The sequence below is a fragment of the Mus musculus genome, chromosome Y (genome assembly GCF_000001635.26).
Source record: "Mus musculus strain C57BL/6J chromosome Y, GRCm38.p6 C57BL/6J".
Lineage (NCBI taxonomy): Eukaryota > Metazoa > Chordata > Mammalia > Rodentia > Muridae > Mus > Mus musculus.
Window position 1 is genome coordinate 90,737,804 of NC_000087.7, and position 27,571 is coordinate 90,765,374.

Genomic DNA, 27,571 nt, shown 5'->3' on the forward strand with positions numbered 1-27,571 from the left:
TGAGACAGAGATATATAGAGACAGATAGAGAGGGAGACAGACACAGAGATAGAGACAGAGAGACTGAGGCAGAACAGAGTTGGAGACAGACAGAGTTAAGGACAGAGAGACAAAGAAAGATAGACACGGAGAGAAAGACAGAGACGGAGAGACAGAGAGATACAGTTAGAGACAGAGTTAGGGAAAGAGACACAGAGACAGAGATGGAGAGACAGAGAGGTTTAGGGTTAGGGTGAGGTTAGGGTTAAGGTAGAGAGACACGGAGAGACAGAGACAGAGAGACACAGAGAGATAGAGACAGAGATGGAGAGACAGAGACAAACAGACAGAGAGGTTTAGGGTTAGGGTGAGGTTAGGGTTAAGGTAGAGAGACACGGAGAGACAGAGACAGAGTTAGAAACAGAGAGAGAAAGAGACAGAGATAAATAGACAGACACAGAGACATAGAGAGAGACAGATAGAGAGGGAGACAGTGATGGAGAGACAGAGAAACAGACAGCGACAGAGACAGACAGACAGAGATACAGAGCCAGACTGACAGAGAGAAAGGGAGACAGAGGCAGAAAGACAGAGACAGTAAGACAGACAGAAAGACAGAGAGAGATAGAGAAAGTGAGACAGACAGAAACAGAGACACAGAGAGAGACAGTGTTAGACAGAGACAGAGAGACAGAGAGACAGACAGAGCCAGACCAACAGAAAGAAAGGGAGACAGAGAGACAGCCAGATAGAGACAGAAACAGAGACACAGAGACTGCGAGACAGAGAGATACAGACACAGATACAGAGATGGAGGGACAGAGAAACAGATAGAGAGGGAGACAGTGATGGAGAGACAGAGAAACAGACAGAGAGAGACAGAGCCAGACTGACAGAGAGAAAGGGAGACAGAGAGACAGAAACAGAGACACAGATACAGAAAGACAGACAGAGATACAGTTAGAGACAGAGTTAGGGACAGACAGACAGACAGAGAGAGACAGAGAGATATAGAGACAGAGGGAGAGGGTGAGCTTTGGGTTCAGGTAGAGACACGGAGAGAGAGAGACAGAGACCTTGACAAACCAGGACAGTGAATGGCATGAGATGCAGAGGAACCTCAGGTCTGCACACGGAGGCCCAGATGTTCAGATTAGACTCAGAGCAGCATAATGAGATGCAGAGGAACCTCAGGTCTGCACACGGAGGCAGCAGACACGCAACTGATGATTAGCACAATGAGGCCGCCTCACACTCCAATTAGGCGGGGTGTCCAAACACTCACACCCTTAAACAGCGAGTCGCCACGGTCCCGTCCACAGACGCTGACCCCCCTCCCTCTCTTCCCGTCTTTTCCAGGTGCGCGTGTCGCCGAGGCCGCCAGGACGGAGCGATTCTCACGGAGGAAGGAGCACGCCAACAGGGCCTGACTGCGTACAGACATGTCCCCCTCAATAAAATTGCAGTTGAAATGGATATGCAAATGTGTGTGTGTCTTCCTTCTGCGACAGACGGAACAGAAAAGACAGGGACGATAAAGAAAATGTAAAAACCGCCCCTAAAGTGTGAGACCAGGTCCCTTCCTGCCTCCAAAAAGTACAGGAAGGAAGCACAGCCTTCTGTGGCAGAGATGAGAGTTTAAAAAGAAGGCCATCTTCAGACCCCTCCCAGTGTAAGACCCGCCTCTAAAGCGTGAGACCACGCCCCTTCCTCCCATCCACAGACAGAGTGTGAGAATAGTGAGACAAAAAACCCTAAATGGACAGAGACAGAGAAAGTCAGAATGGAAAATCCCCCCAGGAAAGCGAAAAAAAGGGAAAAAAAAGTTTTTAAAAAAGTGTCAGACCACACCCCTCCCGGTTTAAGACACGCCCCTAAAGCGTCAGACCACACCCCTCCTGCTCTGAGACACGCCCCCAAAGGCCCCCAAAGTGCGAGATGAGACCCCTTCCTGTCTAAGACCACGCCCCTTCTGGGCTAAGAGAGAGGGACAGAGAAAGTCAGAATGCAAAAGCCACCCAAGAAAGCGGGAGAAAAAAGGAATTTAAAAAAAAAGTGTCAGACCACACCCCTCTTCCCTTAGACACGCCCCTAAAGTGTGAGATCACACCCCTTTTCGGTCCACAGACAGAGAGTGTGATGAGAATAGTAGGACAAAAAAACCCTAAATGGACAGAGACAGAGAAAGTCAGAATGGAAAATCCACCCAAGAAAGCGAAAAAAAGGAAAAAAAAGTTTTTAAAAAAGTGTCAGACCACACCCCTCCTGCTCTGAGACCACTCCCCAAAGTGTGAGAGGAGACCCCTTCCTGTCTAAGACACGCCCCCAAAGTACTAGACCACGCCCCTTCTGGGCTAAGACACATCCTACTGAGAGGGAGGGAGCCACCCAAGAAAGCGGAATTTAAAAAAAAGTGTCAGACCACACCCCTCTTCCCTTAGACCCGCCCCTTAAGTGTCAGGACACGCCCTAACGAGAGCGACAGAGAAGGTCACAATGGAAAAGCCACCCCAGAAAGCAGGAAAAAAGGGAAAAAAAGGAAAAATAAGTTTTTTAAAAAGTGTCAGACCACACCCCTCCTGCTCTGAGACACGCCCCTTCTGGGCTAAGACACACCCCCCTGAGAGGGAGAGACAGAGGAGGTCAGAATGGAAAAGCCACCCAAGAAAGCGGAGAAAAAAAGAATTAAAAAAAAAGTGTCAGACCACACCCCTCTTCCCTTAGACCCGCCCCTAAAGTGTCAGAACACGCCCCTTCCGGTCTAACGCGAGAGACAGAGAAGGTCAGAATGGAAAGGCAAAAAAGAAAGCGGAAAAAAAAAGTAAAAAAAAAAAAGACACCAAAGGTCTCTTAAAAGACCTTAAAAAGGAAAAATCTTAACAAGGAAAAATCTTAACAAGGAAAAATCTTAACAAGGAAAAATCTTAAAGGAAAAATCTTAAAGGAAAAATCTTAAAGGAAAAATCTTAAAGGAAAAATCTTAAAGGAAAAATCTTAAAGGAAAAATCTTAAAGGAAAAATCTTAAAGGAAAAATCTTAAAGGAAAAATCTTAAAGGAAAAATCTTAAAGGAAAAATCTTAAAGGAAAAATCTTAAAGGAAAAATCTTAAAGGAAAAATCTTAAAGGAAAAATCTTAAAGGAAAAATCTTAAAGGAAAAAGAGTCCAGCCCGCTCCTCCCCTCGCCCGTGCTCCCGCTCTTCCCCCCCACCCCCTCACCTCACCCCCGCCCGTCCGTCCTTTCCTCTCTCTGGACTTCTGGTCTACCTCACACGCACACCACCCCATCCCCCACCCGGCACATCCGCACGGACTCAGACTCGGGCTGTCTTACGCGCGGACGGTGCGCGGGTGCACGGGCTCCGGGACGAGCGGGGACGGACCGAGCCGGCCGGGGCTGGCTGCGGTCTGGGTGGGGTGAGGCGTGTGTGTCTGCGTCCTGCCAGAAGGACAGAGAGACGGACTCGGTCCGGAGCTGACTGAGTCCGGGACAGACAGGCGGTCGGTTCGGGGTTCGGGAGTCGGGAAGAGCGGGAGCACAGGCGAGGGGAGGAGCGGGCTGGACTCTTTTTCCTTTAAGATTTTTCCTTTAAGATTTAAGAAGGAGAGACCGGGACAGACAGGCAGAGAGACTGGGACAGAGACAGATGGACAGACCTGAGCTGCACAGCTGTTGGCCAAGCACCAGGCAGGCCGGGTCTGTCTGAAGGGAGGAGGGACAGACAGGGACAGACAGGCAGAGACTGGGACAGAGACAGATGGACAGACCCCAAACTGCACAGGTGTTGGCCAAGCACCAGGCAGGCCGGGTCTGAAGGAAGAAAGCGAGGACCAGGACAGACACACAGACCCAGGCTGCACAGGCCATGGGCAGCGCCAGGCAGGCCGGGTGAGGAGGGAGGGAGATGGGACAGAGGGGGGGGAGACAGAGACAGCGGGGGGGGGGGGGAGGCAGGGAGGATGCACGGGCCGGGCCGATGTCTCTCGGGCTGGGCCCCGGCCTGAAGCGAGGATGGACAGACAGAGAGACAGACCCGGGGCTGCACAGGTGGTGGCCAAGCACCAGGCAGGCCGGGTCTGAAGGAAGGAAGGAGAAGGGAGAGCCGGGGGCTGCGGGACTCGCGGAAGCCGGGATGGGTCCCTCGATGGCGGACGCCGACGCCAGGCAGCCCCGGGTGGAAGGGAGGAGGAGAGAGACTTAGACAGAGAGACACAGAGACAGAGAGACAGAGAGAGGCTCGTCTCCTACACTTCTACAGGTACAACGGGAGCGGAGGACGCAGACCTGAGACGCCGCCTGCCCGGGGACCCCAATGACAGAGCCACACCTCTCGTCGGGAACCCGGGCTGGGGTTCGGGTCCCAGATTCGACCCCACGAGACAGAGAAGGTAGGGAGACGGGGGGGACAGAGAGATGACAGAGACCTGAGCTGCGGGGGACACGGACTCGGGCTTGGTCCCCGGGTGGAAGAAAGTGGAGGAAGGATGGAGACAGACAGAGACCCGGGGACGGCGAGACGCACGGAAGCCGGGATGGTGCGTCTCGGTCGGATGCAGACTCGGGCTTGGTCCCCGGGGAGAAGAAGGAAGCAGGGAGAAGGAAGGAGAAGGGAGAACCAGGACAGGGGGACAGGGGGACAGACAGACCCGAACTACACGGGACTCGGACTCGGGCTTGGTCCCCGGGTGGAAGAAGGAAGGAGAAGGGAGGTTGACAGACAGAGACCCGGGGACAGCAAGACGCACGGAAGCCGGGATGGTGCGTCTCGGTCGGATGCAGACTCGGGCTTGGTCCCCGGGGAGAAGAAGGAAGCAGGAGCAGGGAGAACCAGGACAGGGGGACAGGGGGACAGGGGGACAGAGAGACCCAGACTGCGCGGGACACGGACTCGGGCTTGGTCCCTGGGTGGGAGAAAGTGGAGGAAGGATGGAGACAGAGAGACCCGGGGACAGAGAGACGCACGGAAGCCGGGATGGTGCGTCTCGGTCGGATGCAGACTCGGGCTTGGTCCCCGGGGAGAAGGAAGGAGAAGGAATGAGAAGGAAGGAGAAGGGAGAACCGGGACAGGGGGACAGACAGACGCAGAGACCCGAGCTGCGCAGGCCACGGCAGAGACCAGGCAGGCCGGGATGGAAGAAGGAAGCAGGATAAGGGAGAACCGGGACAGGGGGACAGTGGGACAGAGACACCCAGACTGCGCGGGACACGGACTCGGGCTTGGTCCCTGGGTGGAAGAAGGAAGGAGAAGGGAGATTGACAGACAGAGACCCGGGGACAGAGAGACACACGGAAGCCGGGATGGTGCGTCTCGGTCGGATGCAGACTCGGGCTTGGTCCCCGGGGAGAAGGAAGCAGGAAGCAGGGAGAACCAGGACAGGGGGACAGGGGGACAGAGAGACCCGAGCTGCGCGGGCCACGGCAGAGACCAGGCAGGCCGGGATGGAAGAAGGAAGATGGAAGAAGGGAGAAGGAAGAACCAGGACAGGGGGACAGACAGACGCAGAGACCCGAGCTGCGCGGGCCATGGCAGAGGCCAGGCAGGCCGGGATGGAAGAAGGGAGAAGGGAGAACCAGGACAGGGGGACAGTGGGGCAGAGAGACCCAGACTGCGCGGGACACGGACTCGGGCTTGGTCCCTGGGTGGAAGAAAGTGGAGGAAGGATGGAGACAAAGAGACCCGGGGACAGAGAGACACACGGAAGCCGGGATGGTGCGTCTCGGTCGGATGCAGACTCGGGCTTGGTCCCCGGGGAGAAGAAGGAAGCAGGAGCAGGGAGAACCGGGACAGGGGGACAGACAGACGCAGAGACCCGAGCTGCGCGGGCCACGGCAGAGACCAGGCAGGCCGGGATGGAAGAAGAAGGGAGAACCAGGACAGGGGGACAGGGGGACAGAGAGACCCGAACTACACGGGACACGGACTCGGGCTTGGTCCCTGGGTGGAAGAAGGAAGGAGAAGGGAGGTTGACAGACAGAGACCCGGGGACAGAGAGACACACGGAAGCCGGGATGGTGCGTCTCGGTCGGATGCAGACTCGGGCTTGGTCCCCGGGGAGCAGAAGGAAGCAGGGAGAACCAGGACAGGGGGACAGGGGGATAGGGGGACAGAGAGACCCAGACTGCGCGGGACACGGACTCGGGCTTGGTCCCCGGGGAGAAGAAGGGAGAAGGAAGGAGAAGGGAGAACCAGGACAGGGGGACGGACAGACAGACGCAGAGACCTGAGCTGCGCGGGCCACGGCAGAGGCCAGTCAGGCCGGGATGGAAGAAGGAAGATGGAGAAGGGAGAACCAGGACAGGGGGACAGACAGACGCAGAGAGCCGAGCTGCGCGGGCCACGGCAGAGGCCAGGCAGGCCGGGATGGAAGAAGGAAGCAGGAGAAGGAAGGAGAAGGGAGGAGAAGGGAGGAGAAGGGAGAGCCGGGGGCTGCGGGACTCGTGGAAGCCGGGATGGGTCCCTCGATGGCGGACGCCGACGCCAGGCAGCCCCGGGTGGAAGGGAGGAGGAGGAGGAGGAGGAGGAGGAGAGAGACTTAGAGTCAGACAGAGGGACAGAGAGAGAGACTTAGACACAGAGAGAGAGAGACAGAGAGAGGCTCTGTCCCTGAACTTCTACAGGTACAACCTGGAGCGGCGGGCGCGGACCTGAACCCCCGTCTGCCCGGGGACGCCGCCGACACGGCCACACCGCTCGTCTGGAACCAGGGCTGGCCTTCGGGTCCCAGATCCGTCCCCACGAGGCAGAGAACCGGGGGTGCACTTGCGTGTTTTTCGCCACCGGGTGGCCCCGGAGATCGGCGCTGGGCCCTAGCCTAGACGCACTACAGCTCCCATGAGCGCCTGGGCCCGACTTCCTGTCCAAAATGGAGGCACTTCCTGTATCTCACAGAGTACAACCTCCCGGGGACCGACCGATGGAAAACGCGACCGCCTCGCCGGGTCGGATCCGCCAGCCTGGCCGGCTTCCCCTCACCCTGGCCGGGATGAAGCAGGCAGATCCGACCCCTTGGAGGAAGTTTTTTTTTTTTTTTTCCCGGCGTGCTCTCTGTCGCCACCCGGTGGTGACAGAGGAGAATGCGGTGGTCGTGACCTTTCGATTTTCTTTTTTTCAAAGGACACTTGTTTTTGGTTTCCGTGAGCGTTGATTATTTTTGAAAGCATCTACGTGCACGTTCGTTTTTCTTTTATTCTCGTTGATGGCTCACCACTCTTTGCATATGTGTGAACCCAGAATATGTCAACCTATATATACATTAAACATGTGAAAGTGTGTGTGTGTTTGTGTGTGTGTGTGTGTGTGTGTGTGTGTAGTAAAATAAAATAGGACGTTTTCTATTCTTGTCATTCTTAATATTTTGTTATGATTTATCTTTGTATATTTATACTAATTGGAAGCAACAATTACTTTAACTTAATATCTCTTAATATCAATCGACTCAATTCCCCAATAAAAAGAAATAGACGCACACACACACACACACATACACACACAACTAGTTAGACAAATCCTGGTCATGTACCCAAAGGACTCCATATCCTAACATAGAGATACTTGCTCAGCCATATGTCATAGATAGAATCAAAGATGGAATAATAGCACGAGTCCTTTCCCTGACTGTGGCCGTAGTTCACATGTACAGTTTTTACAGCCCATCCTCTAATTGGTTGTATTTGCATAACTATAGATATCAAACCTTAGATAGCAAAGATATTCAGTAATCAATCTGCACTTCTGCCCCAATTCTGGAACGACAACAACCAAACAAGACGTTATATCGATATCACTTATGGATCTTTCATAAAGACAGAACTATGCTTACCTTTATTCAGGTGCACATCTAAGTTCAAGGATTTTAAGCAATGTGATCTAGTCTTTCACTCACTGGAAGAGCATGGGCTGGTTCTAATTCTAAAGAGCTTCACATAGGAGCAGAGAGCAACCACACTTAAGTAACACAATAGCCTGAGTAGAAGTCAACTCAGTATTTCTCCATCACATTACCATCGAGGAGTCAGGGTACAAACAGGAAAGAATGCCACTTACCAGAGTGACAAGTGCAAGTGAAAGTAAGAAAGGAAGAAAGAAGTGGGGACCAATGAAATTGTCCAGGCATTAAAGGGTTTGACTTACAAGCATGAGGACCCAAGTTTGATCCCTAGAACCTAAGTTTCTAAAACAAATCACAAGTCAGGGTGGTTCATGCTTGTAATCTCTGCGCCAAGGAGAGCAGGTAGGCCCTCACTGACCGTTTAGGCTAGCATACTTGATAAGTTCCAGGCCAATGAGAAACCCTGACCACCAAAGAAAAAAAGGTAGATGGTGGGATGGTGTCTGAGAGATGACAACAAGGTTGTCCTTAGGCTTCCACATGCACACATCTCAACCAGTCCACAGAAATGAAGACACACAGAGAGGAAAGGGGGTACGATTTGCCTGAAAGCTTATGGAATTTAATGAGTAGCCAGGACTTGAACTTGTCCTATAGATTTCAGAAGTACTGTCTTTAAAAATTCCAGTATTTGGGAGGGTCGGGGAGCAGGGCGGGGGGGGGTGGGGGAAGGTAGAGGGGACTTTCGGGATAGCATTTGAAATGTAAATGAAGAAAATATCTAATAAAAAAGGATTTGGGGATATCAGCTTATTTTATGTCATTCAATGGTGTTGATGATGGTACATTCCCCAGCACAATAAAGCTAAGCTTTCAAATACACTCAGCTTAAAAGCTTCTCTTTTATGTAAATATTGGAGATTCCGTGTAAGGTTTAAAATATTTTGTGTTCATAAAGGTTGTGATTTTACCCTCTTCATGATTGGAAATTTAAAACTGGTTACTGAGAAGTAAGTCTGTTGGCCAATTTTTCAAGCTCTAAATTTCTGCAGTATTTAGGACTAACAAGAGAGGTGTTTTTCCTTGCCTAAACCATCCGTTTTAACTGTTGGTCACTTAAGTGCTGATGAATATGGTATATGGAGAAAGAAAAGTTAGAGAATGGAAGTTGAAAGGATTGGCTCTCGGGTTCATGCCTCAGACCCTTTCCTTTTGGCACTAAATGATACTTCTGTCTTTTATGCTGCTCAGGCGCAGCATGCAACGTGAAGGCGACTGCAAGTTGCAGAACCTTGACCTTTCTCATCTACTGAAACTGCATTTGTTTGTACCTTGTTGATTAGACAATATGGGAAATAATAGTGAAGATGCATGATGTTTTCGTTATTTCATAGCAAAGCGAATATGAATAAAAGGATGAAAAATAGAATGTTCATGTGCCATATTTTATTTTTATGATGCGATGGCGCTTGATGTTTGGAATAATAAGAAAGAATTATTTCTCTTCAGTAAAAACAAATCACCTGTGCTTTAAGGTAAATCCTATAAATGGTTTATGTATCGCGTGATTATTTCATCCCATTTCAGCAAGTTACTTCTCAAAGCATTAGTGTCTGGTTTGCATTATGGCTGGTAATGTTTTCAGAACTAATGCCATGTTCCTAATGCAATTTTAGTATGACTGGAATTTACAAAATATTATTCATTGTAATGTGATGTAAAATTATATCCTATCATGTATAGTAATTTTCAGATGGGAAATAAATTCAAGAAACTTACCACCAGATTATTTATTTCCAGGGATCAGATATTGTTCTAGTTAAGATACTCATTAAAAAAAAAATTACTCAATTAATTGTGGCCATTTTAAAAACAGTCGTACATACCATTAGAAGTAATTCTTAACAAAATTTAAGAGTATCTATTTACCTGCTGCTTTGTAAATCCTTTGGAGTGGAAGTAAGTGTATTCTAAGTAAGTACTAGGTAATTATTTATGAGTAGAAAAATGGCAGGAACAGTATCTACTATTACATTTATCCTAATTATTAATATTCTCAAAGAATACTTTTTAAAAAGGAATTCCAAGTTATTTTGTGATAATTGACTGAGGAAGGAGCCATCAGAGTCATAAAAGCTATTTGAACCAAAGAGGATATCATGCCCTGGTATATAAAAAAGGGAGCAGGAAGCATTAAAGAAAAAGGATGCCGGGCGGTGGGGGCGCACGCCTTTAATCCCAGCACTTGGGAGGCAGAGGCAGGTGGATTTCTGAGTTCGAGGCCAGCCTGATCTACAAAGGACATCCAGGGCTATACAGAGAAACCCTGTTCCGAAAAAAACAACCAAAAAAAAAAGAAGAAAGAAAGAAAGAGAGAGAGAGAGAGAGAGAGAGAGAGAGTGTGTGTGTGTGTGTGTGTGTGTGTGTGTCTTCTGGAAAAATGAAAGGCATGCATGAAGGAAAGATAGCTAAGGAGCAGCTCTGGAGAGATGAGGGTTGAGAAGCGTTTCATTTGGTACCTGAGTTGGAAATTGGTTCTTGAAGGTACAACAACATTTCAAGAAGCACATAGATTTTGTTGGCTTCGCACTTAAAACCTAACTCATTTCAGAAATTGATATTTGTAGCTATTTGAAAAATAATCTGTGCTATGTTTGAAACCTGGGACAAATGGCTGAGATACCTATCTAACATATCACAACAGACCTGGCCCCCAAGTTCCCTGTATCCACCAGTCCCTCCCTGTTATAGGACCCACCTGGGTGGCATTCCTCAACCCTTACTCTGAACTCTCTGGCACAGGCCGCTCCTCCCTAAATAATCCAACCACTTTGGTTATCCTTTCTCTTTGTAACTTTGAGCCTCCTGACTCCTGAACGTGGTTCTTCTCTCTCACCTCTCTCTTGCCCTCCTTCACCTTTCTCCTCACATGACACATGGCAGTGTGTTCATGTCCACTCCAGACTCTCTCTCTAAGGTTCTTGCCTCTGGCTATGCTCCCCCACGTATCTATAAAAACCTTTCTCCTCTACCATACCCAGGAGCAGTCATCTCTTTCTTTTATTTCTTTTTACTTCATTTGGCGCCATGTTCTTTCCTGTCCTTTACCTTTTTTATTTTATCTTCCTGCAAAATAATCACCCATCCATGGGAAAATGCCACACTATTAAGGGACTTCCAAAGAGGTGCTGGAATATGTTGGGCACCAGCAAGCTATTCTTTTCAGTCAGTACAGTTGAAAAGAATTTCCTGCTTCACATCATAGGTTCCTAGACTCTAGTTCTTCCTTTTCCTCTTCCCGAAGTTGTCCATGTCTTCCGAGTCTGAGAATTCGTGAGGAAAATAACATTCCCAGGCTAGCGGGAGCTAAGAAAACTCACAGCACAGAGGTAACTCCTCATTGTTGTAAATTCAATCAATGAATTCTTTCTCAGGCCTTAGTAGGAAATGTTACATCCTCATAAGTTCACCCCTCCTCCCAGGGGTTCACTTCCGCTTTCTTTTAAAAATGGAAACTCTTGAAGGTCCGCTCCCTGATTGTTTTAATAACTTATTTAACCAAAGAGGGCAAGCAAATGAAATGGCCTTGTGATTGTGTAAGTGCTGGTTTTTTAAAACTAGAAAAGAAACAGTGTAAAGTCCAAGGCAGTTTGGGGCTTGGGAATGAGAGGCATTGAAAGAGCAACTTCAGAGAGCCTCCCAACAAACTGTTTGTGTTAAGTTGCTGTCTGGGGTTTTAGAAACAATAGGTTTTTAATCTGTTCTGCTTTGTTTCCTCCAGGAGAGTATTACAGTAAAAGCTCCCTCAGGTCAAGTTTGAAGTTACTGTTATCTGGAGCATAAAACAAGCTTATGAGAAGTGATTGAGGTTTGTGGTCAGGATATGGATGTGATCACACACACACACACACACACACACACACACACACAATCAGCACTGGGGATTTTCTGGCAGAGGATGGATTCTTCAGGGAGAGCCTGGGTAACATAGTGAGCTGCTGACTACCAATAAATGGAAAAATATTCTATTTAAATTTTAAACAGAATTAGTCTCAGAATTTACTCTGTGTAAGTCAAATATGGAATACAGCTCTCATTATCACACTGTCTTCCCAATTTTCTTAGAAAAATCAGAAAGCCGATTTTATTACTTAAGAAAATACCAAGAGCCATTACTCTTGTTTTTATAGCAAATATAACATAAAAGACCAATTGGGGAATTGTTGGTGATTTGAGTATCAATCCACATTGAGATAGTAATGGGGAACAAGTAAAAACTTGTAAATAATTGCAACTGTGGTTTCTGGAAGATAGAGGCCCATCTGACTAATCATCCTTACCCAAGGTCAAATCCAGCAGATTGTCAGTGTGCTAGCCTCATTGTTTGTAATCGCCTCAAAAATTTAACCGTGTGTGTGTCTGTGTGTGTCTGTGTGTTTATACATGTGTGTGAGAATGTACATGTTAACTATATCCCTTATGTGAAGATCAGAAAACAATTTTGGCAATTGGCCCTCTCCTCCACTGTGTATATTCCAAGGACTGAATTCAAGTCCTCAGGCCTAGAAGCAAGCTCCCTTACCTGACAAGCCATCTTTCTGTCCTGTAATCCACCTTCACTGGATTTTCCAATTCTCTGTGGCTCTCTTTTTGGTCCCCCCACCCCCTTTTTGGTCTGTTTTGAAAGTTTCTTCCTTTTCTGGCCTTCTGTGACCTCCCATCATTTGCATATGGAGCACTAGATATTTTGTGAATGAATTAATCATAGTTTTTTTACTAGAGGATTGATGGGGATAAATTATCTTGAATGATGTAAAACACTGCAGAGAATTCTTTGTTAAAATGAATGGATAGGTGTGCAGAAGACTTTAAATCATTGATCAAGCCTAAAAATCATTATTTATAAACTTTGAAATAATGCCAAACTGCAAGTAAAGATGAGCATTTCTGCTTCAATTAATTGTGCCATTTCCAAATGGGAAAACATTCTATTTTTTTTTGGAGACAATGGCAATTGCATCATCCAGACCAGAGCATTGGATAGAGGCCAGCATTCAAATACACACACACACACACACACACACACACACACACACACCACAAATGCACACAGAGAAACATACACATAAGCATACACACACACACACATGCGTGCTGTTTACATCATTTGGACGTGTATAATCTGGATGAGCTAGATCCTGTAGTGAGCAACTGTAGTATCTAAAGTTGTATTGAGATTTTTAGTTCATTGCTACTTCAAGAGAAGTGATAGATTCCCACTCCATTTGACACCTTGTCAGGTTGCTGTGCGGTATTATTTGGAGTTGGACTCTGGGTCGTATTAAACTATACCAGCAAACTCCCATTCATGCATAAAGCCCAAAAAGGTTAACAACGTAATTGGATCATTGTCAGCATTCATAAACCCTTCTATGGCCAAAACTATAGTGAAATTGTTTTCTCCAGTTCAAGTTGTAGAATTCCCAGAACACAGGTGCAAAAGAACTGCCACACTATGAGAGAGTTGCAGAGTAAAACGTCGATGTAAACATATCAGATGTATTACAGTAATACCGTCTGTGCTTACTCAGTTCTCCTTGGCTCGGTTTTATGTACAAACTAAACTATTAGGATCCCTTTCATTGTTCCTTCTGGCAGCTCTGTCTAACTTCTGCCCCAGGGTCTGGAATGTTCATCACGGCTGCCTTTGGCAATAAAAACCAAAGCACCCTCAGATCCTCATATTTCTCTTTGCACCTGGTCGGCAGAGCACAGTGGGGCACAGAGCTGACGTGAGTGCAGCTTTCCCCTCATGCCCTCATCTTACTGGCCAAAATATCAATTTATCCACTTTGGAATTAACTCCTTTAGTGTGTCTCTTTTTCGAGTTAAATGGGAGAGCCGGACCATGCTTTTTAAATAAAACTATCCACTTTATAATCAGATGCAGAATCAAAGTTACAGATATACAGAGACAAGTGCTCTGGAGTCCAAATAACCACACTTACAGGACATCATATGTGAATGTCGCCTCCTTTCTCTGGGTTCCCTTAATTTAAATGAGTATGGAATGACCCAGCTTGTGATGGTGCCATAAAGACTGCTTTTAGGCAAATATACAGTGTAGATAACTGTGTTTAAAACTACCAGACAGAAAGGTTAACAGCCTTAAAAGGAAAGTGTAATTGTTTAGTGGTGCAGCGGTGCAGTTTCAAAATTGCACTGATTGAGGGCCAGCATGGTTCCTAGGCTGTGTAATCTCAGGGGGGGGGTAACCATTTTTGTAGAATTCCTAGTGCATTGAGCAATGCTCCTTTCTCCCTGAATACTCAGAAGTAAGATTTCCTGTCTCTGACACATTGGCTTTATCCTGTCCCAGGCTTACTTCAGTGTTCCTTCTGTGTACCAACAGGAAGCCATCTCTCGAATGAGTATATCCTTTTGGCAGGATGAATCGGGAAGTTCTGCTTTGAAAGCCTGTAGGTGGCTAACTCACTTCAGCCAGACATGGTCCAATGAGGAAAAAAAAAAAAAAAAGAATGTTTCTAAAGTCCTATTAGATACAACAACAGATGCTGGTGTGAATACAGAAGTGAAAGGAACCTTTATACACTGCTGGTGGCAATGCAAAGTAGTGTATTCACAATGAAGCTCAGTTTGAAGGGTACACACACACACACACACACACAACTAGTTATACAAATACACACACACACACACACACACACACACACACACACACACACACACACACACAACTAGTTATACAAATCCTGGTCATGTACCCAAAGGACTCCATATCCTAACATAGAGATACTTGCTCAGCCATATTTATTGCTATACTATTTACAATAGCTAAGATATAGAATCAACCTAAAGTTCCCTTGACAGAAGAGTGGATTTTAAGAATATGGTATATACACATATGGGAATTGTATTCTGCCATAAAAAGAATGGAGTCTTCACATTTTCAGGAACATGGATGGGCCTGGATTTCGTCAGCTATATCTGGGTCCTTTCGATAAAATCTTGCTGGTGTGTGCAATGGTGTCAGCGTTTGGAAGCTGATTATGGGGTGGATCCCTGGATAAGGCAGTCTCTAGATGGTCCACCTTTCGTCTCAGCTCCAAACTTTGTCTCTGTAACTCCTTCCATGGGTGTTTTGTTCCCAGTTCTGAGAAGGGGCAAAGTGTCCACACTTTGGTCTTCGTTCTTCTTGAGTTTCATGTGTTTTGCAAATTGTATCTTGTATCTTGGGTATTCTAAGTTTTTTGGGCTATCACCTGAGGAATACCGAATGGCTGAGAAGCACCTGAAAAAAAAAAGGTTCAGCATCCTTAATCATCAGGGAAATGCAAATCAAAACAACCCTGAGATTCCACCTCACAGCCACTCAGAATGGCTAAGATCAAATTCCGATGAATGCCATTTTATTCATCCTGTAGGTCAATGCATCCCGTCAAGAAGCCAAACTGACAGAAGAATGTGATCTTCTCATTGAAATCATTCAGCAACGAAGACAAATTATTGGAACAAAGATTAAAGAAGGCAAGGTATGGTTTCCTTGATAAAAAGGTTCTGTATTTCTCACCTGAAGAATATATACTTTCTCTCCAACATCTACAGCTTTGAAAGTTAAAAACAAATCGTACTCTCTGCATTCGTCATAATCCCTTCTTAACTACCTGCCTTGGTCCATTTTGTGTTGCTGTAGTAAAATACTCGACAAAGAGTAGTGAAGAACCGAAAGAGAATTATTCATATTTCTTAAAATTCCCAATAGCATGGCACCATGTTTGCTCAATGCCTCTGGCAGTAAGTGTCCACCTAGAATCTACTGAGAATATACTTCCGCATAGTGCATCTTCTTTCATCATGTGGACTCATCTCTCATTCCTTTCGTCTCCTAGTTTCTCAGATGCCTGTTTTTCTGCCATGGTTAGTTGCTATTATGTTCCAAGAAGATAATCTGCTATTGTCAAGTGGTTGCATGCCAGGATCAATACTCTACATGCCCACATAAATTTCTTTAGAAAATTTATCGTTTTAATGTTAAATTGACAAGTTACACGTGTACATGTTGGTGGATACGACATGATTCTGTGGTTCATGAATAGAATGTATAATAATTAAATCAAGCTAAGTAACATATTCATCACCTCAAACACTTATTTTTGTGGTGATAAATTCTCGAATTTAACGGTCTAGTAATCTGGAAGTGTAAGAAATTTACATTTGGTATATTTGTTAATCTATGCAATGTAGCTCAAAAAATTTTTTTAAAAAGCCTCTGTTCTCCTGTTTAATTGGTTCTGTATTCTTCTTATGATGGTTTCTATCGTACTATTACACATTACCAAAACTGTGTAGCTTAGAACCTTCTTATTGATTATCTTACTGTTCTGATGTCTGAGAGCAGTCTCACTGTACTAAAGGCTACATAGGTTAAAGGCAATGTTAGTAAGCTATGCTTGTCTTGTCAAGTTTCTGGAGGTCATCCATGGTCCTTGGCTCACAACTAAGTCATTAGCACTCTGCCTTCTGTCTTCATCCTGCTATCTACTTCACTGACATGAACCGTCCTGTCTCTCTGTCATAAAGACCTTAGGAATTATGTAGAGATTACCCAGACGATCCTGGACCACCCCAACCCCTTAAGATTCTTAACCTAGACATCTACAAAGTTCCTTTGGTATGGAAGGTAGCATACTGAAAGATTCCCAAGGTGCCGATGTGGACTTCGCTAAGAGTCCATCTTCAGATTGCAGTGGCACTTTTTCATACCTCTGCAGCAACCGTACTTACTTACCCTTACTCAGCTGCAGCTTGAATTTCACGGCCTGGGGTTTCCTTTCAGGAGCTAGAGGATAGTAATAAAAGGTATTCCAGTTTGGGCCATGATTATAGGTAGAGTCCATCTTTTGTAGCACTCACTCCGCTGCAGACATACACCATTAATAGACATGGACTCCAACGGTGAAGAGTGAAATGAGAGCAGCATTTCGGTGAAGCAGGAATGGCATGAAAGTGCAATGCCACAACTGTGGCTGGAAGCACAGGCATGGTTGAAGAGATACGGGCATGCCTGCAGTTCCGATGCCTGTGCCTAAAAAACATCCTGGAAGAATCTGGAATTGCTTTGGATCGGATGGAAGGCAGAAACCAGGCCTGTGCCTCAGCGCCACAGACTGCAGAAGGCTTCTTATTCATTACGAGGGACGGGAAGAGAGTATTGCCGATGTCTGCCTGGCATCATAGCTTTTGGCAGACTTCAGTTCTGAGGTTCTGGAACAAGTCAGTCGTTAAGAGGACCCGTACTCCACTCATTCTATTATCACACCAGACAGGTGCCTCAGAGACACAGAGATGAGACAGGAGTCCACAGTGAGATTGGATTGCAGAGCGCTGAGCCCAGGAGCCTGGTTAGGGGAAAGCAGAAAAGTAAAACCATTAGAGCACACCAAGGAGAACAAGAAGCTATTTTCAGATTCTTTTCTTTAAAACTGAGGTGCTGAGCTCATTTCCGAAGCAAGCCAAGAAATCTTGAGTTTCTAAAAGCACAGCCAGCAAAATCAGCAGCATTATCTAATTTCCGGTAAGATTCGTTTTGCAGAAGAGGACGCAGACCTGAAAAGAAACAGTTTAGAGATAAAGAAATCACAGACAAAAAAGGACTCAAAGAAGAAACACACAGACGGGAATGCAATCAATAAGTTTTGGAGGTAAACTCGTAGACAATTATGTGACAGAAAACAGCTACAGAAGAAATTGGGCAATCCGACCCCTCGGAGGAAGTTTTTTTTTCCCGGCGTGCTCTCTGTCGCCACCCGGTGGTGACAGAGGAGAATGCGGTGGTCGTGACCGTTCGATTTTCCTTTTTTTCAAAGGACACTTGTTTTTGGTTTCCGTGAGCGTTGATTCTTTTGGAAAGCATCTGCGTGCACGTTCGTTTTTCTTTTTTATTATCTTTTATTATCATTGATGCGCTTCTTGCTGGGGTTCGATGTGACCGGGCCAGGCTGTTAAATACACAGCAACACGAAATATGAATATTCTTCTGCTTCCGTGGGGACTGAGTTTTGGCCTCTGCCTGGGGAGTTCCATCGAGGTAAGAAGGGACAAAAGGGTCTGAGTGACATTCAAGCATGACAGATGTCCATGGACTCAAAGATTAAAGCGAGATTGATATTTGAAATGCTGGTCCCGACCATACTAGTCATTCATCACCCGGAGACTTAAAAACATGCGTTGCTCGTTCAAATGCAAATTACTGTGGCTCTGCCAATGGCAGCTCCTTAACTAGAATGCCAGAGGATGTGCCCAGACATCTAGAGTTTTCCTGGGAAAGATCCCCAGCTGATTCTATCGCACACAGTGTTTGTGAATCTCCGAGGCAACTGTCAACTGACCTGTAATGAAAAGTACGCTCTACATGGAAGTCCACTCGAGAAGATCGTGGCAGTTTCACAGTATGCTCTCAATTTCTTTTACATCAATATCTCCTGTTTCGGTTATTCTTCTTGTCCTTAAACATCACCGTTAATCTCCACATAGCCTCAGAGGAAAAACCTGAAAAATATGACATTGAAGAGCCGTCATTTTTGAGACGTGTGGTCTCTGCTGTGCCTATTCAAAGGCTAAGAGAGTGACATGAAATGAAGCCAGAAGAGTAGTCTGACCTCATCTCGTTTGGTGAGAATTTTATCATCTGCCTTCAACTTGGCCGTACCATTTAAATCTTCTTTATGTTATATAATTAAATATTCCACTCATCTGGTTTATGGTTGAGACTATTAACTTATCCTTCTGGAATTCTCCCTTCCTCTGACAGTTCCTAATAGATGTGTTCTAACACCCTGAGTTAGGCTAGAGGGCTGCCTCGACTCTCTAGATAATGTTGCCAGAGGCTCTGTTCTATCTGGTGTGAAATGGTGTTATTTTGTTCGACTCGGGTACACACTTCTCCTGATAGGGACAAGACCTACCTTTACAATGAACGATGTGTTTTTACCATGCTGCACAAAGTGACTGGAAATGACGTTTACAGTGAGAGGAAATGGCCCAGCTGTGCTTTTTTTGGCTTTCTCTCATCAGTCCAATAAGAAAAATATCAATCAATGGGAAAATGCTCCCTCTCTGTTAATTTCATACACAGGTTTTAGGCAGTATGGAAAATAGGAATACCTAATGCTTTCATGTCACAACTTTATTACGTGGATTACAAAGAACTTTGTAGGGTTTTTTTTCACTGTTTTTAACTTAAGCCTCGAATTCACACCTACAGACATGTTTTATTTTCTTAAAGGCATATTGAAAACCTGAGATGGAGAGAGTTCCAGGGTTCTCTAAGGTCCTGAAGTCATTAGGTAGGATGGCAGAAGGAAGAGATTCGGTGACCGTTTGTCACTTGCCAGCGGACACCTTTCCCCCCTTCAACAGAGAAGTAATGAGCGATGCTAGTGTGAGTTAGTGTCACACTGACACGAATTAGTGTCTCCTCATCAAACAGGTGACTAAGGCTTCTCCAAAGACTGAAAGTTCAAGTTCCAAAAATTTGCCTTCCGGATTTCAACCTCTCTCTGCTTAGACAGAACAGACCTCACGCCTCTGAAGGGTTCAGCCCTGAGCCACCTCCCAAGCGATCGATCCTTAACGTGTGACCTCGCCCGCCGTGCTTCTCTCGTTCCAGGTGATCAGGCTCCGCAAGTTAGCTCAGCAGATTGCAAACTGTAAACAGTGCCTTGAGAGGTCTGCATCGCTCATCTCGCAAGCGGAGCACTCGCTGAAGGAAAATGACCACGCCCGTTTTCTACAGACAGCAAAGAATATCACTGAGAGGTGGGTGCAGGGACAGCTGGGAAGCTGTCAGGCTGATGGTGGCTCATATCTGCGTGGGACTGACCGGTCGGCCTTGCTCTCCGACTGACTTGTTTTCTGTTAGAGGTCGAGTGCCAGAGAGAATGGAAGCTTCGGCTGGTTTGCTCCAGCTAAGAACGCTTTCCTTCGACATGATAAAACCCTTTCCGTGACAGCCTTCAGCTTGAACTCAACAAAACCATAAAACACATCAAAATAAGTCTAGATCATTCTCTATGCTCAGTAGTAGCATTATTCAAGACATGGTTTTCTTTGTGTAAACATAATTACTTGCATTTTAGCACCCGCTAGATTGTTCTGCTGTCAGTCACTTTCCAAATGAACTCAAGAGCACACAGGAGACAGACACACATACCTTGCTTTACGCTTTATACAAGGGAGCACTCACCAGAAAATCTGAGCGTAGGGACGAGATTGTGTGCCGACTGGGGAATTTCTGAGAAAGCTCAGGAATATTTCCCGTGGCATCTGTTGGGAAGACGGTAGGGGAAAAAAGGCGAATAGCGGGAGAACGAGAAAGAGCCAGACAACCCCTCCCCCCCTTTTCATGTTTATTTTAGAGAGGGGCTAGTAATTGATTAAACTAATCCAAGATCTGGAGACATTCTTTTTTAATCTTCACTCTGCCTTTGATGCAGTTTGAAATTCTGGAGACTCCCCTTGGAAGTGGGGCAGGGGCGAGTCTGAAAGGAACAGACAGTTTCCCAGACAGATGTGTGAAGAGATGCCTGAAGCTGTGCGCTTCTGGCCGGGGTTCGATGTGACCGGGCCGGGCTGTCAAATACACAGCAGCACGAAATATGAAGATTCTTCTGCTTCCGTGGGGACTTTTTCGGATATTTTAAAGAAGGGGGGGGGGTGGCACCGGGTTACCTCTCCCAATTCCTCTGCTTTCTCTGTGAGGTTGTTTGCGTTCGCACGTGACGCCTTTTCAGAGGGGGTGCTTTTTAAAACCCTGATATTTCTTTTCCTTTGGTTTTGTTCTCACTCCTTCACAGTGGTGATAAAAGCCACCTTGACATTTCTTAAAACAGTGTCTTGTTTAAATGACAGAGTCTCCATGGCAACTGCATCCTCCCAGGTCCTAATTCCCGAAATCAACCTCAATGACACGTTTGACACTTTTGCCTTGGATTTTTCCCGGGAGAAGAAACTGCTAGAGTGTCTGGATTACCTAACAGGTATCGTCTTACTCTCTTCTATGTTCTCTCTAGTACAGTGTCTATTCACTTTACCATTGAGTCGATTATCTTCTAAAACCCATACACGTGCTTCAGTCTCTGAAATGCTATCTGATAGTCCTATAAAGATGAATGTCCGCGCTGTATTCTAACCTAAATAACACAGACCAAGTAGAAACAGGGACAAGAAAATAAAGATAAAGGAAGAATTTAAATGACTTGTTGATTTCTTAGCAGATCACCGTGATATTTTTTAAAATAGCTGGTGGCGTGTGGACGAGAGATTGGCATAGTGGGTTTCAAGCCAAATCAGGCCCTGTGGCTGTTTTGTAAATAAGATTTTATGAGAGTCTGGTCGTACTCTTTACGTACAAATCATCTACATCCGCTCTAATGGCAGGGTTAAGTAGGTGCGAGAGCAGAAGTCTGTCCTACAATACCTAAAATGTCGATCCTATAGTCCTTGATTAGTAAGATTTCCACCCCCCACCCCCTACCAAATGAGAATGACATTATGAAAGTCTGCCATGGTTACTTTTTCTCTGATCTATCTTTCTTCATACACAAGAAGCTATTGTTCTCTTACTCTCATAAATATATTCTCATGATAAATCGAGGTGACGTCTTAGCGGCCGGCTGGCTGGCTTTAGTCACACCGCTTAGAAAAATCAACAACAGATAAACCCTGAAACATTCTTTAAGTAGACGGCTGAGCGCTCTGGAACCAAAACCTCCTGTTAGTAAATGTGCTAGACCTGTTTAGGAGGAAGACCTGCTTCAACAGTCGAATACCTCCAAATTGTCGTCCTAATGGTATCTGCTGCTCCGCTGACATGCGTGTGATGTCCACAGCTCCCAACGCTCCCACGATTAGAGAAGAGCTCTGCACCGCTTCCTATGACACCATCACCGTCCACTGGACCTCAGAGGACGAGTTCAGCGTGGTCTCCTACGAGCTCCAGTACACCATATTCACCGGACAAGCCAATGTTGTCAGTGAGTATCTCTCGGCTGATTCCCTTCCGCGTTCGACGACTGTTTTCAGATGAGCTGGGTGAAGGGATCTCAACACAGAAAGGAGATGATGAGGACTGAACATGATGACAATATTTATCGGCTTCTCTTTCCTGTTCAAGGAATGGATAATGCTCACTTGTATCGCAGTCATGAGAACAGCTGACTAAATACCCATGAAATTAACAACCTCCGGAAAACCACATGGATGTAGTTTTTTTTTTTAAAGATTTATTTATTTATTATATGTAAGTACACTGTAGCTGTCTTCAGACACTCCAGAAGAGGGAGTCAGATCTTGTTACGGATGGTTGTGAGCCACCATGTGGTTGCTGGGATTTGAACTCTGGACCTTCGGAAGAGCAGTCGGGTGCTCTTACCCACTGAGCCATCTCACCAGCCCGGATGTAGTTTTAAAAAAGAAGCCGGTAACCACATACACACTGTGAATCCATTGATCACCTCATAACATAGATATCCAAACTCAACCACTCTTACGTAAAATGTATTATCAGAGGTTAAAATTGTAGATATTAATTAGGATTGTTTGTACGGAATAGAGAAAAGTGTGGCAGAAAAGCGGAACGCGCAAAGAGAACGTATATGGTACGAAGTGAACTCTCCATAGAGGTAGCACGCTGAGCAGTGTTTTATTGATCAAGCCACATAAAGAGCCAGAAAGCTCTCCGTTTTCCAATGTTCAATGTCCAAATAATCTGCCATTCTGCAGACGTGGCCTGTGACGGCACCTGTCTCCTCGGCTCCGCAGGTCTGTGTAACTCGGCGGACAGCTGGATGATCGTGCCCAACATCAAGCAGAACCACTACACCGTGCACGGCCTGCAAAGTGGCACCAAGTATATCTTCACGGTGAAGGCCATCAACCAGGCGGGCAGCCGTAGCAGTGAGCCCGGAAAGCTGAAGACCAACAGTGAGTGCTGTGGACTCGGCTGAGCTGCCAGCTTACACTGCCTCAGAAAATCACTCACAGTCATCCCCCTGCCTCAGAAAATCACTCACAGTCATCCCCCTGTCTCACATGGTCACTCAGGGTCATCCCCCTGCCTCAGAAAATCACTCACAGTCATCCCCCTGTCTCACATGGTCACTCAGGGTCATCCCCCTGCCTCAGAAAATCACTCACAGTCATCCCCCTGCCTCAGAAAATCACTTACACTCATCCCCCTGTCTCACATGGTCACTCAGGGTCATCCCCCTGCTTCAGAAAATCACTCACAGTCATCCCCCTGTCTCACATGGTCACTCAGGGTCATCCCCCTGCTTCAGAAAATCACTCACAGTCATCCCCATGTCTCACATGGTCACTCAGGGTCATCCCCCTGCCTCAGAAAATCACTCACAGTCATCCCCCTGCCTCACATGGTCACTCAGGGTCATCCCCCTGCCTCAGAAAATCACTCATAGTCATCCCCCTGCCTCACACGGTCACTCAGGGTCATCCCCCTGCTTCAGTAGCAGTGAGCCCGGAAAGCTGAAGACCAACAGTGAGTGCTGTGAACTCGGCTGAGCTGCCATCTCACGGCTGCTTGCCTTTGGGGCTGAGGCTGCTCCCCACCTTTCTTTTACGTTTTCCGTCCTGGGCCTCACTGACAGCCTCACACAAGTGAATCAAGGACCGATGTGAAACACTGAGGTTCCCAGCAGCCGCATCGAGGTTCTCAATTGGGGCCTTCGGGTCCCAGATCCGTCCCCGCGAGGCAGAGAACCGGGGGTGCACTTGCGCGTTTCTCGCCACCGGGTGGCCCCGGAGATCGGCGCTGGGCCCTAGCCTAGACGCACTACAGCTCCCATGAGCGCCTGGGCCCGACTTCCTGTCCAAAATGGAGGCACTTCCTGTATCTCACAGAGTACAACCTCCCGGGGACCGACCGATGGAAAACGCGACCGCCTCGCCGGGTCGGATCCGCCAGCCTGGCCGGCTTCCCCTCACCCTGGCCGGGATGAAGCAGGCAGATCCGACCCCTTGGAGGAAGTTTTTTCCCTGCGTGCTCTCTGTCGCCACCCGGTGGTGACAGAGGAGAATGCGGTGGTCGTGACCGTCCGATTTTCTTTTTTTCAAAGGACACTTGTTTTTGGTTTCCGTGAGCGTTGATTCTTTTTCAAAGCATCTACGTGCACGTTCGTTTTTCTTTTATTATCGTTGATGGCTCACCACTCTTTGCATATGTGTGAACCCAGAATATGTCAACTCTGCTTATTATGTGTATTAATAAATCCAAATATAGAAAACCTAGGCGTTGCTGTTGGCATTTAGGCAGCTCTCTCCCTTGAGCCCTTGTTTCAGACTCTTAAATGTAAATGAGGTCACGCTACCTGTCATCTTTCCAGTCAACCGTGCTCTTGGTGTCTCTCTCTCTGGTGAACTCGCCTTCAGGTCAGCCGTTTAGACTGGATCCCAAATCGGCTCATCGCAAGCTGAAGGTGTCCCACGACAACCTGACTGTCGAGCGCGACGAGTCGTCCTCTAAGAAGAGTCACGCGCCGGAGCGCTTCGCTGGTCAGGGGAGCTACGGAGTGGCTGGCAACGTGTTCATCGACAGCGGCCGTCACTACTGGGAAGTGGTCACCAGCGGAAGCACATGGTAGGCCGTCTCCGTCTGGATCCACCTGTCTGTCCCTGTGTGTCCATCTGTCTTCTGTCCATCTGTCCACCTGTCCTCTGTCTGTCCATCCGTCTACCTGTCTGCCCTTCTCTCTGTCTGTTTCTGTCCATCAGTCTGTCTGCTCTTCTGTCCATCTGTCTGTCCATCTTTTGTCTATCTGTCCGTCCCTCTGTCTGTCTGTCTGTCCATCCGTCTACCTGTCTGCCCTTCTCTCTGTCTGTTTCTGTCCATCGGTCTGTCTGCTCTTCTGTCCATCTGTCTGTCCATCTTTTGTCTATCTGTCCGTCCCTCTGTCTGTCTGTCTGTCCATCCGTCTACCTGTCTGCCCTTCTCTCTGTCTGTTTCTGGCCATCAGTCTGTCTGCTCTTCTGTCCATCTGTCTGTCCATCTTTTGTCTATCTGTCCGTCCCTCTGTCTGTCTGTCTGCCCATCCGTCTACCTGTCTGCCCTTCTCTCTGTCTGTTTCTGTCCATCAGTCTGTCTGCTCTTCTGTCCATCTGTCTGTCCATCTTTTGTCTATCTGTCCGTCCCTCTGTCTGTCTGTCTGTCCACCCGTCTGCACGGGCATGCACAGGAGAGAAACGGGGCAGTGAAGGAATGGAAAATCGAGATTCTCTGGTGACACTTAAGCTGCAGACCAGAAGGTCGGTCGACACACCGGCCGCCGTCCACCTCTAATGTGTTTAGGAAGGACAGACAGACATATTTAGACGTAAAGACTTAAAGGGAGTGTGATCGCCAATAAAGGATCACTTTAAAAAGAAAACACCTGTGGACCACGAGCAAATCTCACCGACAGGCGATGTGATTTTCTTTTTTTTCTCGGCAGGTACGCCATCGGCCTGGCGTACAGATCGGCGCCGAAACACGAGTGGATCGGGAAGAACGCGGCGTCCTGGGCCCTCTGCCGCTGCCACAACCACTGGGCGGTGCGACACGACGGCAAGGAGACCCCCATCGCGCCGGCCCCTCACCTCAGGCGCGTCGGCGTCCTGCTGGACTACGACAACGGCTCCATCGCCTTCTACGACGCTCTGAGCTCCGTCCACCTCCACACCTTCCACGCGGCGCTCGCGCAGCCCGTGTGCCCCACCTTCACCGTGTGGAACAAGTGTCTGACCATCGTCACGGGTCTGCCCATCCCGGACCATCTGGACTGTACGGAGCAGCGACCTTGAGGGACCCGGCCCCACAGCGGCCCCGGGGAGGGACACAGGTGGAGGCCGCTGTTTATGGGGTCGAGAAACTCAGGCTTCCAGAGCGTCGTGACATCTTCCCCAATCTGTCCAGAAAATCACTCACAGTCATCCCCCTGCCTCACACGGTCACTCAGGGTCATCCCCCTGCCTCAGAAAATCACTCACAATCATCCCCCTGCCTCAGAAAATCATTCACAGTGATCACCCCCGCTTCAGAAAATCACTCACAGTCATCCTTCTGCCTCAGAAAATCACTCACAGTCATCCCACTGCCTCAGAAAATCACTCATACTCATCCCCCAGCATCATAAAATCACTCACAGTCACCCCCTGCCTCAGAAAATCACTCACAGTCATCCCCCTGTCTCACACGGTCACTCAGGGTCATCCCCCTGCCTCACACGGTCACTCAGGGTCATCCCCCTGCCTCAGAAAATCATTCACAGTCATCCCCCCGCCTCAGAAAATCACTCACAGTCATCCCCCTGCCTCAGAAAATCACTCACAGTCATCCCCCTGCCTCACACGGTCACTCAGGGTCATCCCCCTGCCTCAGAAAATCACTCACAGTCATCCCCCTGTCTCACACGGTCACTCAGGGTCATCCCCCTGCTTCAGAAAATTCTATTCCATACTGAGGCCAGGCTGGGCACGACCGCTTAGAAGAACCGGATAGACGGCTAAAGCAGAAGCCGTCTTGAGCCTAATAAGGAAGCCCGCGGGCTTCCTCACTCCGATGTGAGTGGAGACATTTCAGCTGTGACTGTATCATTGATACCCAGATGAATATTTTGATAGCGACTTAAAACGACTTCACATCTTAAACACGGACACCTCGGTGGAAAATGTTTCATTTTCCTCTGAAAATTTGTGAGAACGTCTCGACGACGACGACGCCAGCAAGAGAAACGTTTGGAAAACAGCGCTTCTCGTCACGTTCTCGATTCTGCCACCCCGGAAGACATCTGGCCTCATCTGGAGTCGATCTCGGGCGTCTGTCCCCTCCTCGTCGCTTTCCCCTCGCAGACTCCGACCCCTGGGAGGACTCCCGGAGCGGAGGTTTTTCCCGGCGTGCTCTCTGTCGCCACCCGGTGGTGACAGAGGAGAATGCGGCGGTCGTGACCGGCGACACGGAAATTCTTTTTTATAGTTTTCTTAGACTGTCATTGACTGCTCGTCGCTGTTTGCGTATGTGTGAACCGTAGGCACAGTTTTTTCACACGTTGCACTTGTTCTTCTGTGGCCTGACCCCCCTGGGTCGGGCCGGTGCTTGGGGGTCACCCGCCCAGGTTGGATGTCACCACCACAAGGGAAAACAAACACATGGGTTTTTCCCCAACATGATTATTTTTTTATGTCACTCGCCTGCTGTTTGCGTGTGGGTGAACCCCGGGCCAAACATCCCATGTCAGCCATCGTTTCTGTTTTTATCACATCGTTGGGCTGGGGTTAGGGGTCGGGGTCGGGAGGGTGGGGATTCGTTTTGTCATCCGGGTCCGATGTCGGTGGTGTGCGCGGGGGGGGGGGGTGGGGGGGGAGAATAAAGGAGAAGCAGCGACGTGGAAATATTTTTATATTTTTCTTATGCTGTCATTCCGACATTCACTCAGCTTCATCCCCTGCCTCATTTTCAGGCCCCTGCCTCACACATTCAATCAGCATCATCCCCCTGCCTCAGAGACTCAGACACAGTCATCTCCCTGCCTCAGAAAATCAATCACAGTCATGCGCTGCCTCCCACAGTCACTCACAGTCATCCCCCTGCCTCAGAAACGCACTCACACTTAAACCCCTGCATCCTACATTCACTCAGCTTAATCCCCTGCCTCATTTTCAGGCCCCTGCCTCACACATTCAATCAGCATCAT

The 27,571-nt window shown here is 47.6% G+C and overlaps 1 protein-coding gene, 1 long non-coding RNA gene and 1 pseudogene across 2 annotated transcripts; 2 read left to right on the forward strand and 1 right to left on the reverse strand.

The window, feature by feature from the left end:
• The first annotated feature begins 4,925 nt into the window (after nt 1-4,925).
• Gm52481 (predicted gene, 52481) lies at nt 4,926-7,280 on the forward strand. The gene is made up of 2 exons (XM_030251621.1): nt 4,926-5,001; nt 5,325-7,280. Exon 2 carries the CDS (start codon nt 5,433-5,435, stop codon nt 6,546-6,548), a length of 1,116 nt encoding a protein of 371 aa, XP_030107481.1. The 5' UTR covers nt 4,926-5,001; nt 5,325-5,432; the 3' UTR covers nt 6,549-7,280.
• Nucleotides 7,281-13,336: 6,056 nt separating this feature from the next.
• On the reverse strand, nt 13,337-17,247 carry G530011O06Rik (RIKEN cDNA G530011O06 gene). The gene is made up of 2 exons (NR_137283.1): nt 16,618-17,247; nt 13,337-15,120 (listed from the first exon to the last, which is right to left on the reverse strand). It is a non-coding gene; the product is annotated as an RIKEN cDNA G530011O06 gene (long non-coding RNA).
• Mid1-ps1 (midline 1, pseudogene 1) lies at nt 15,243-27,269 on the forward strand (annotated as a pseudogene).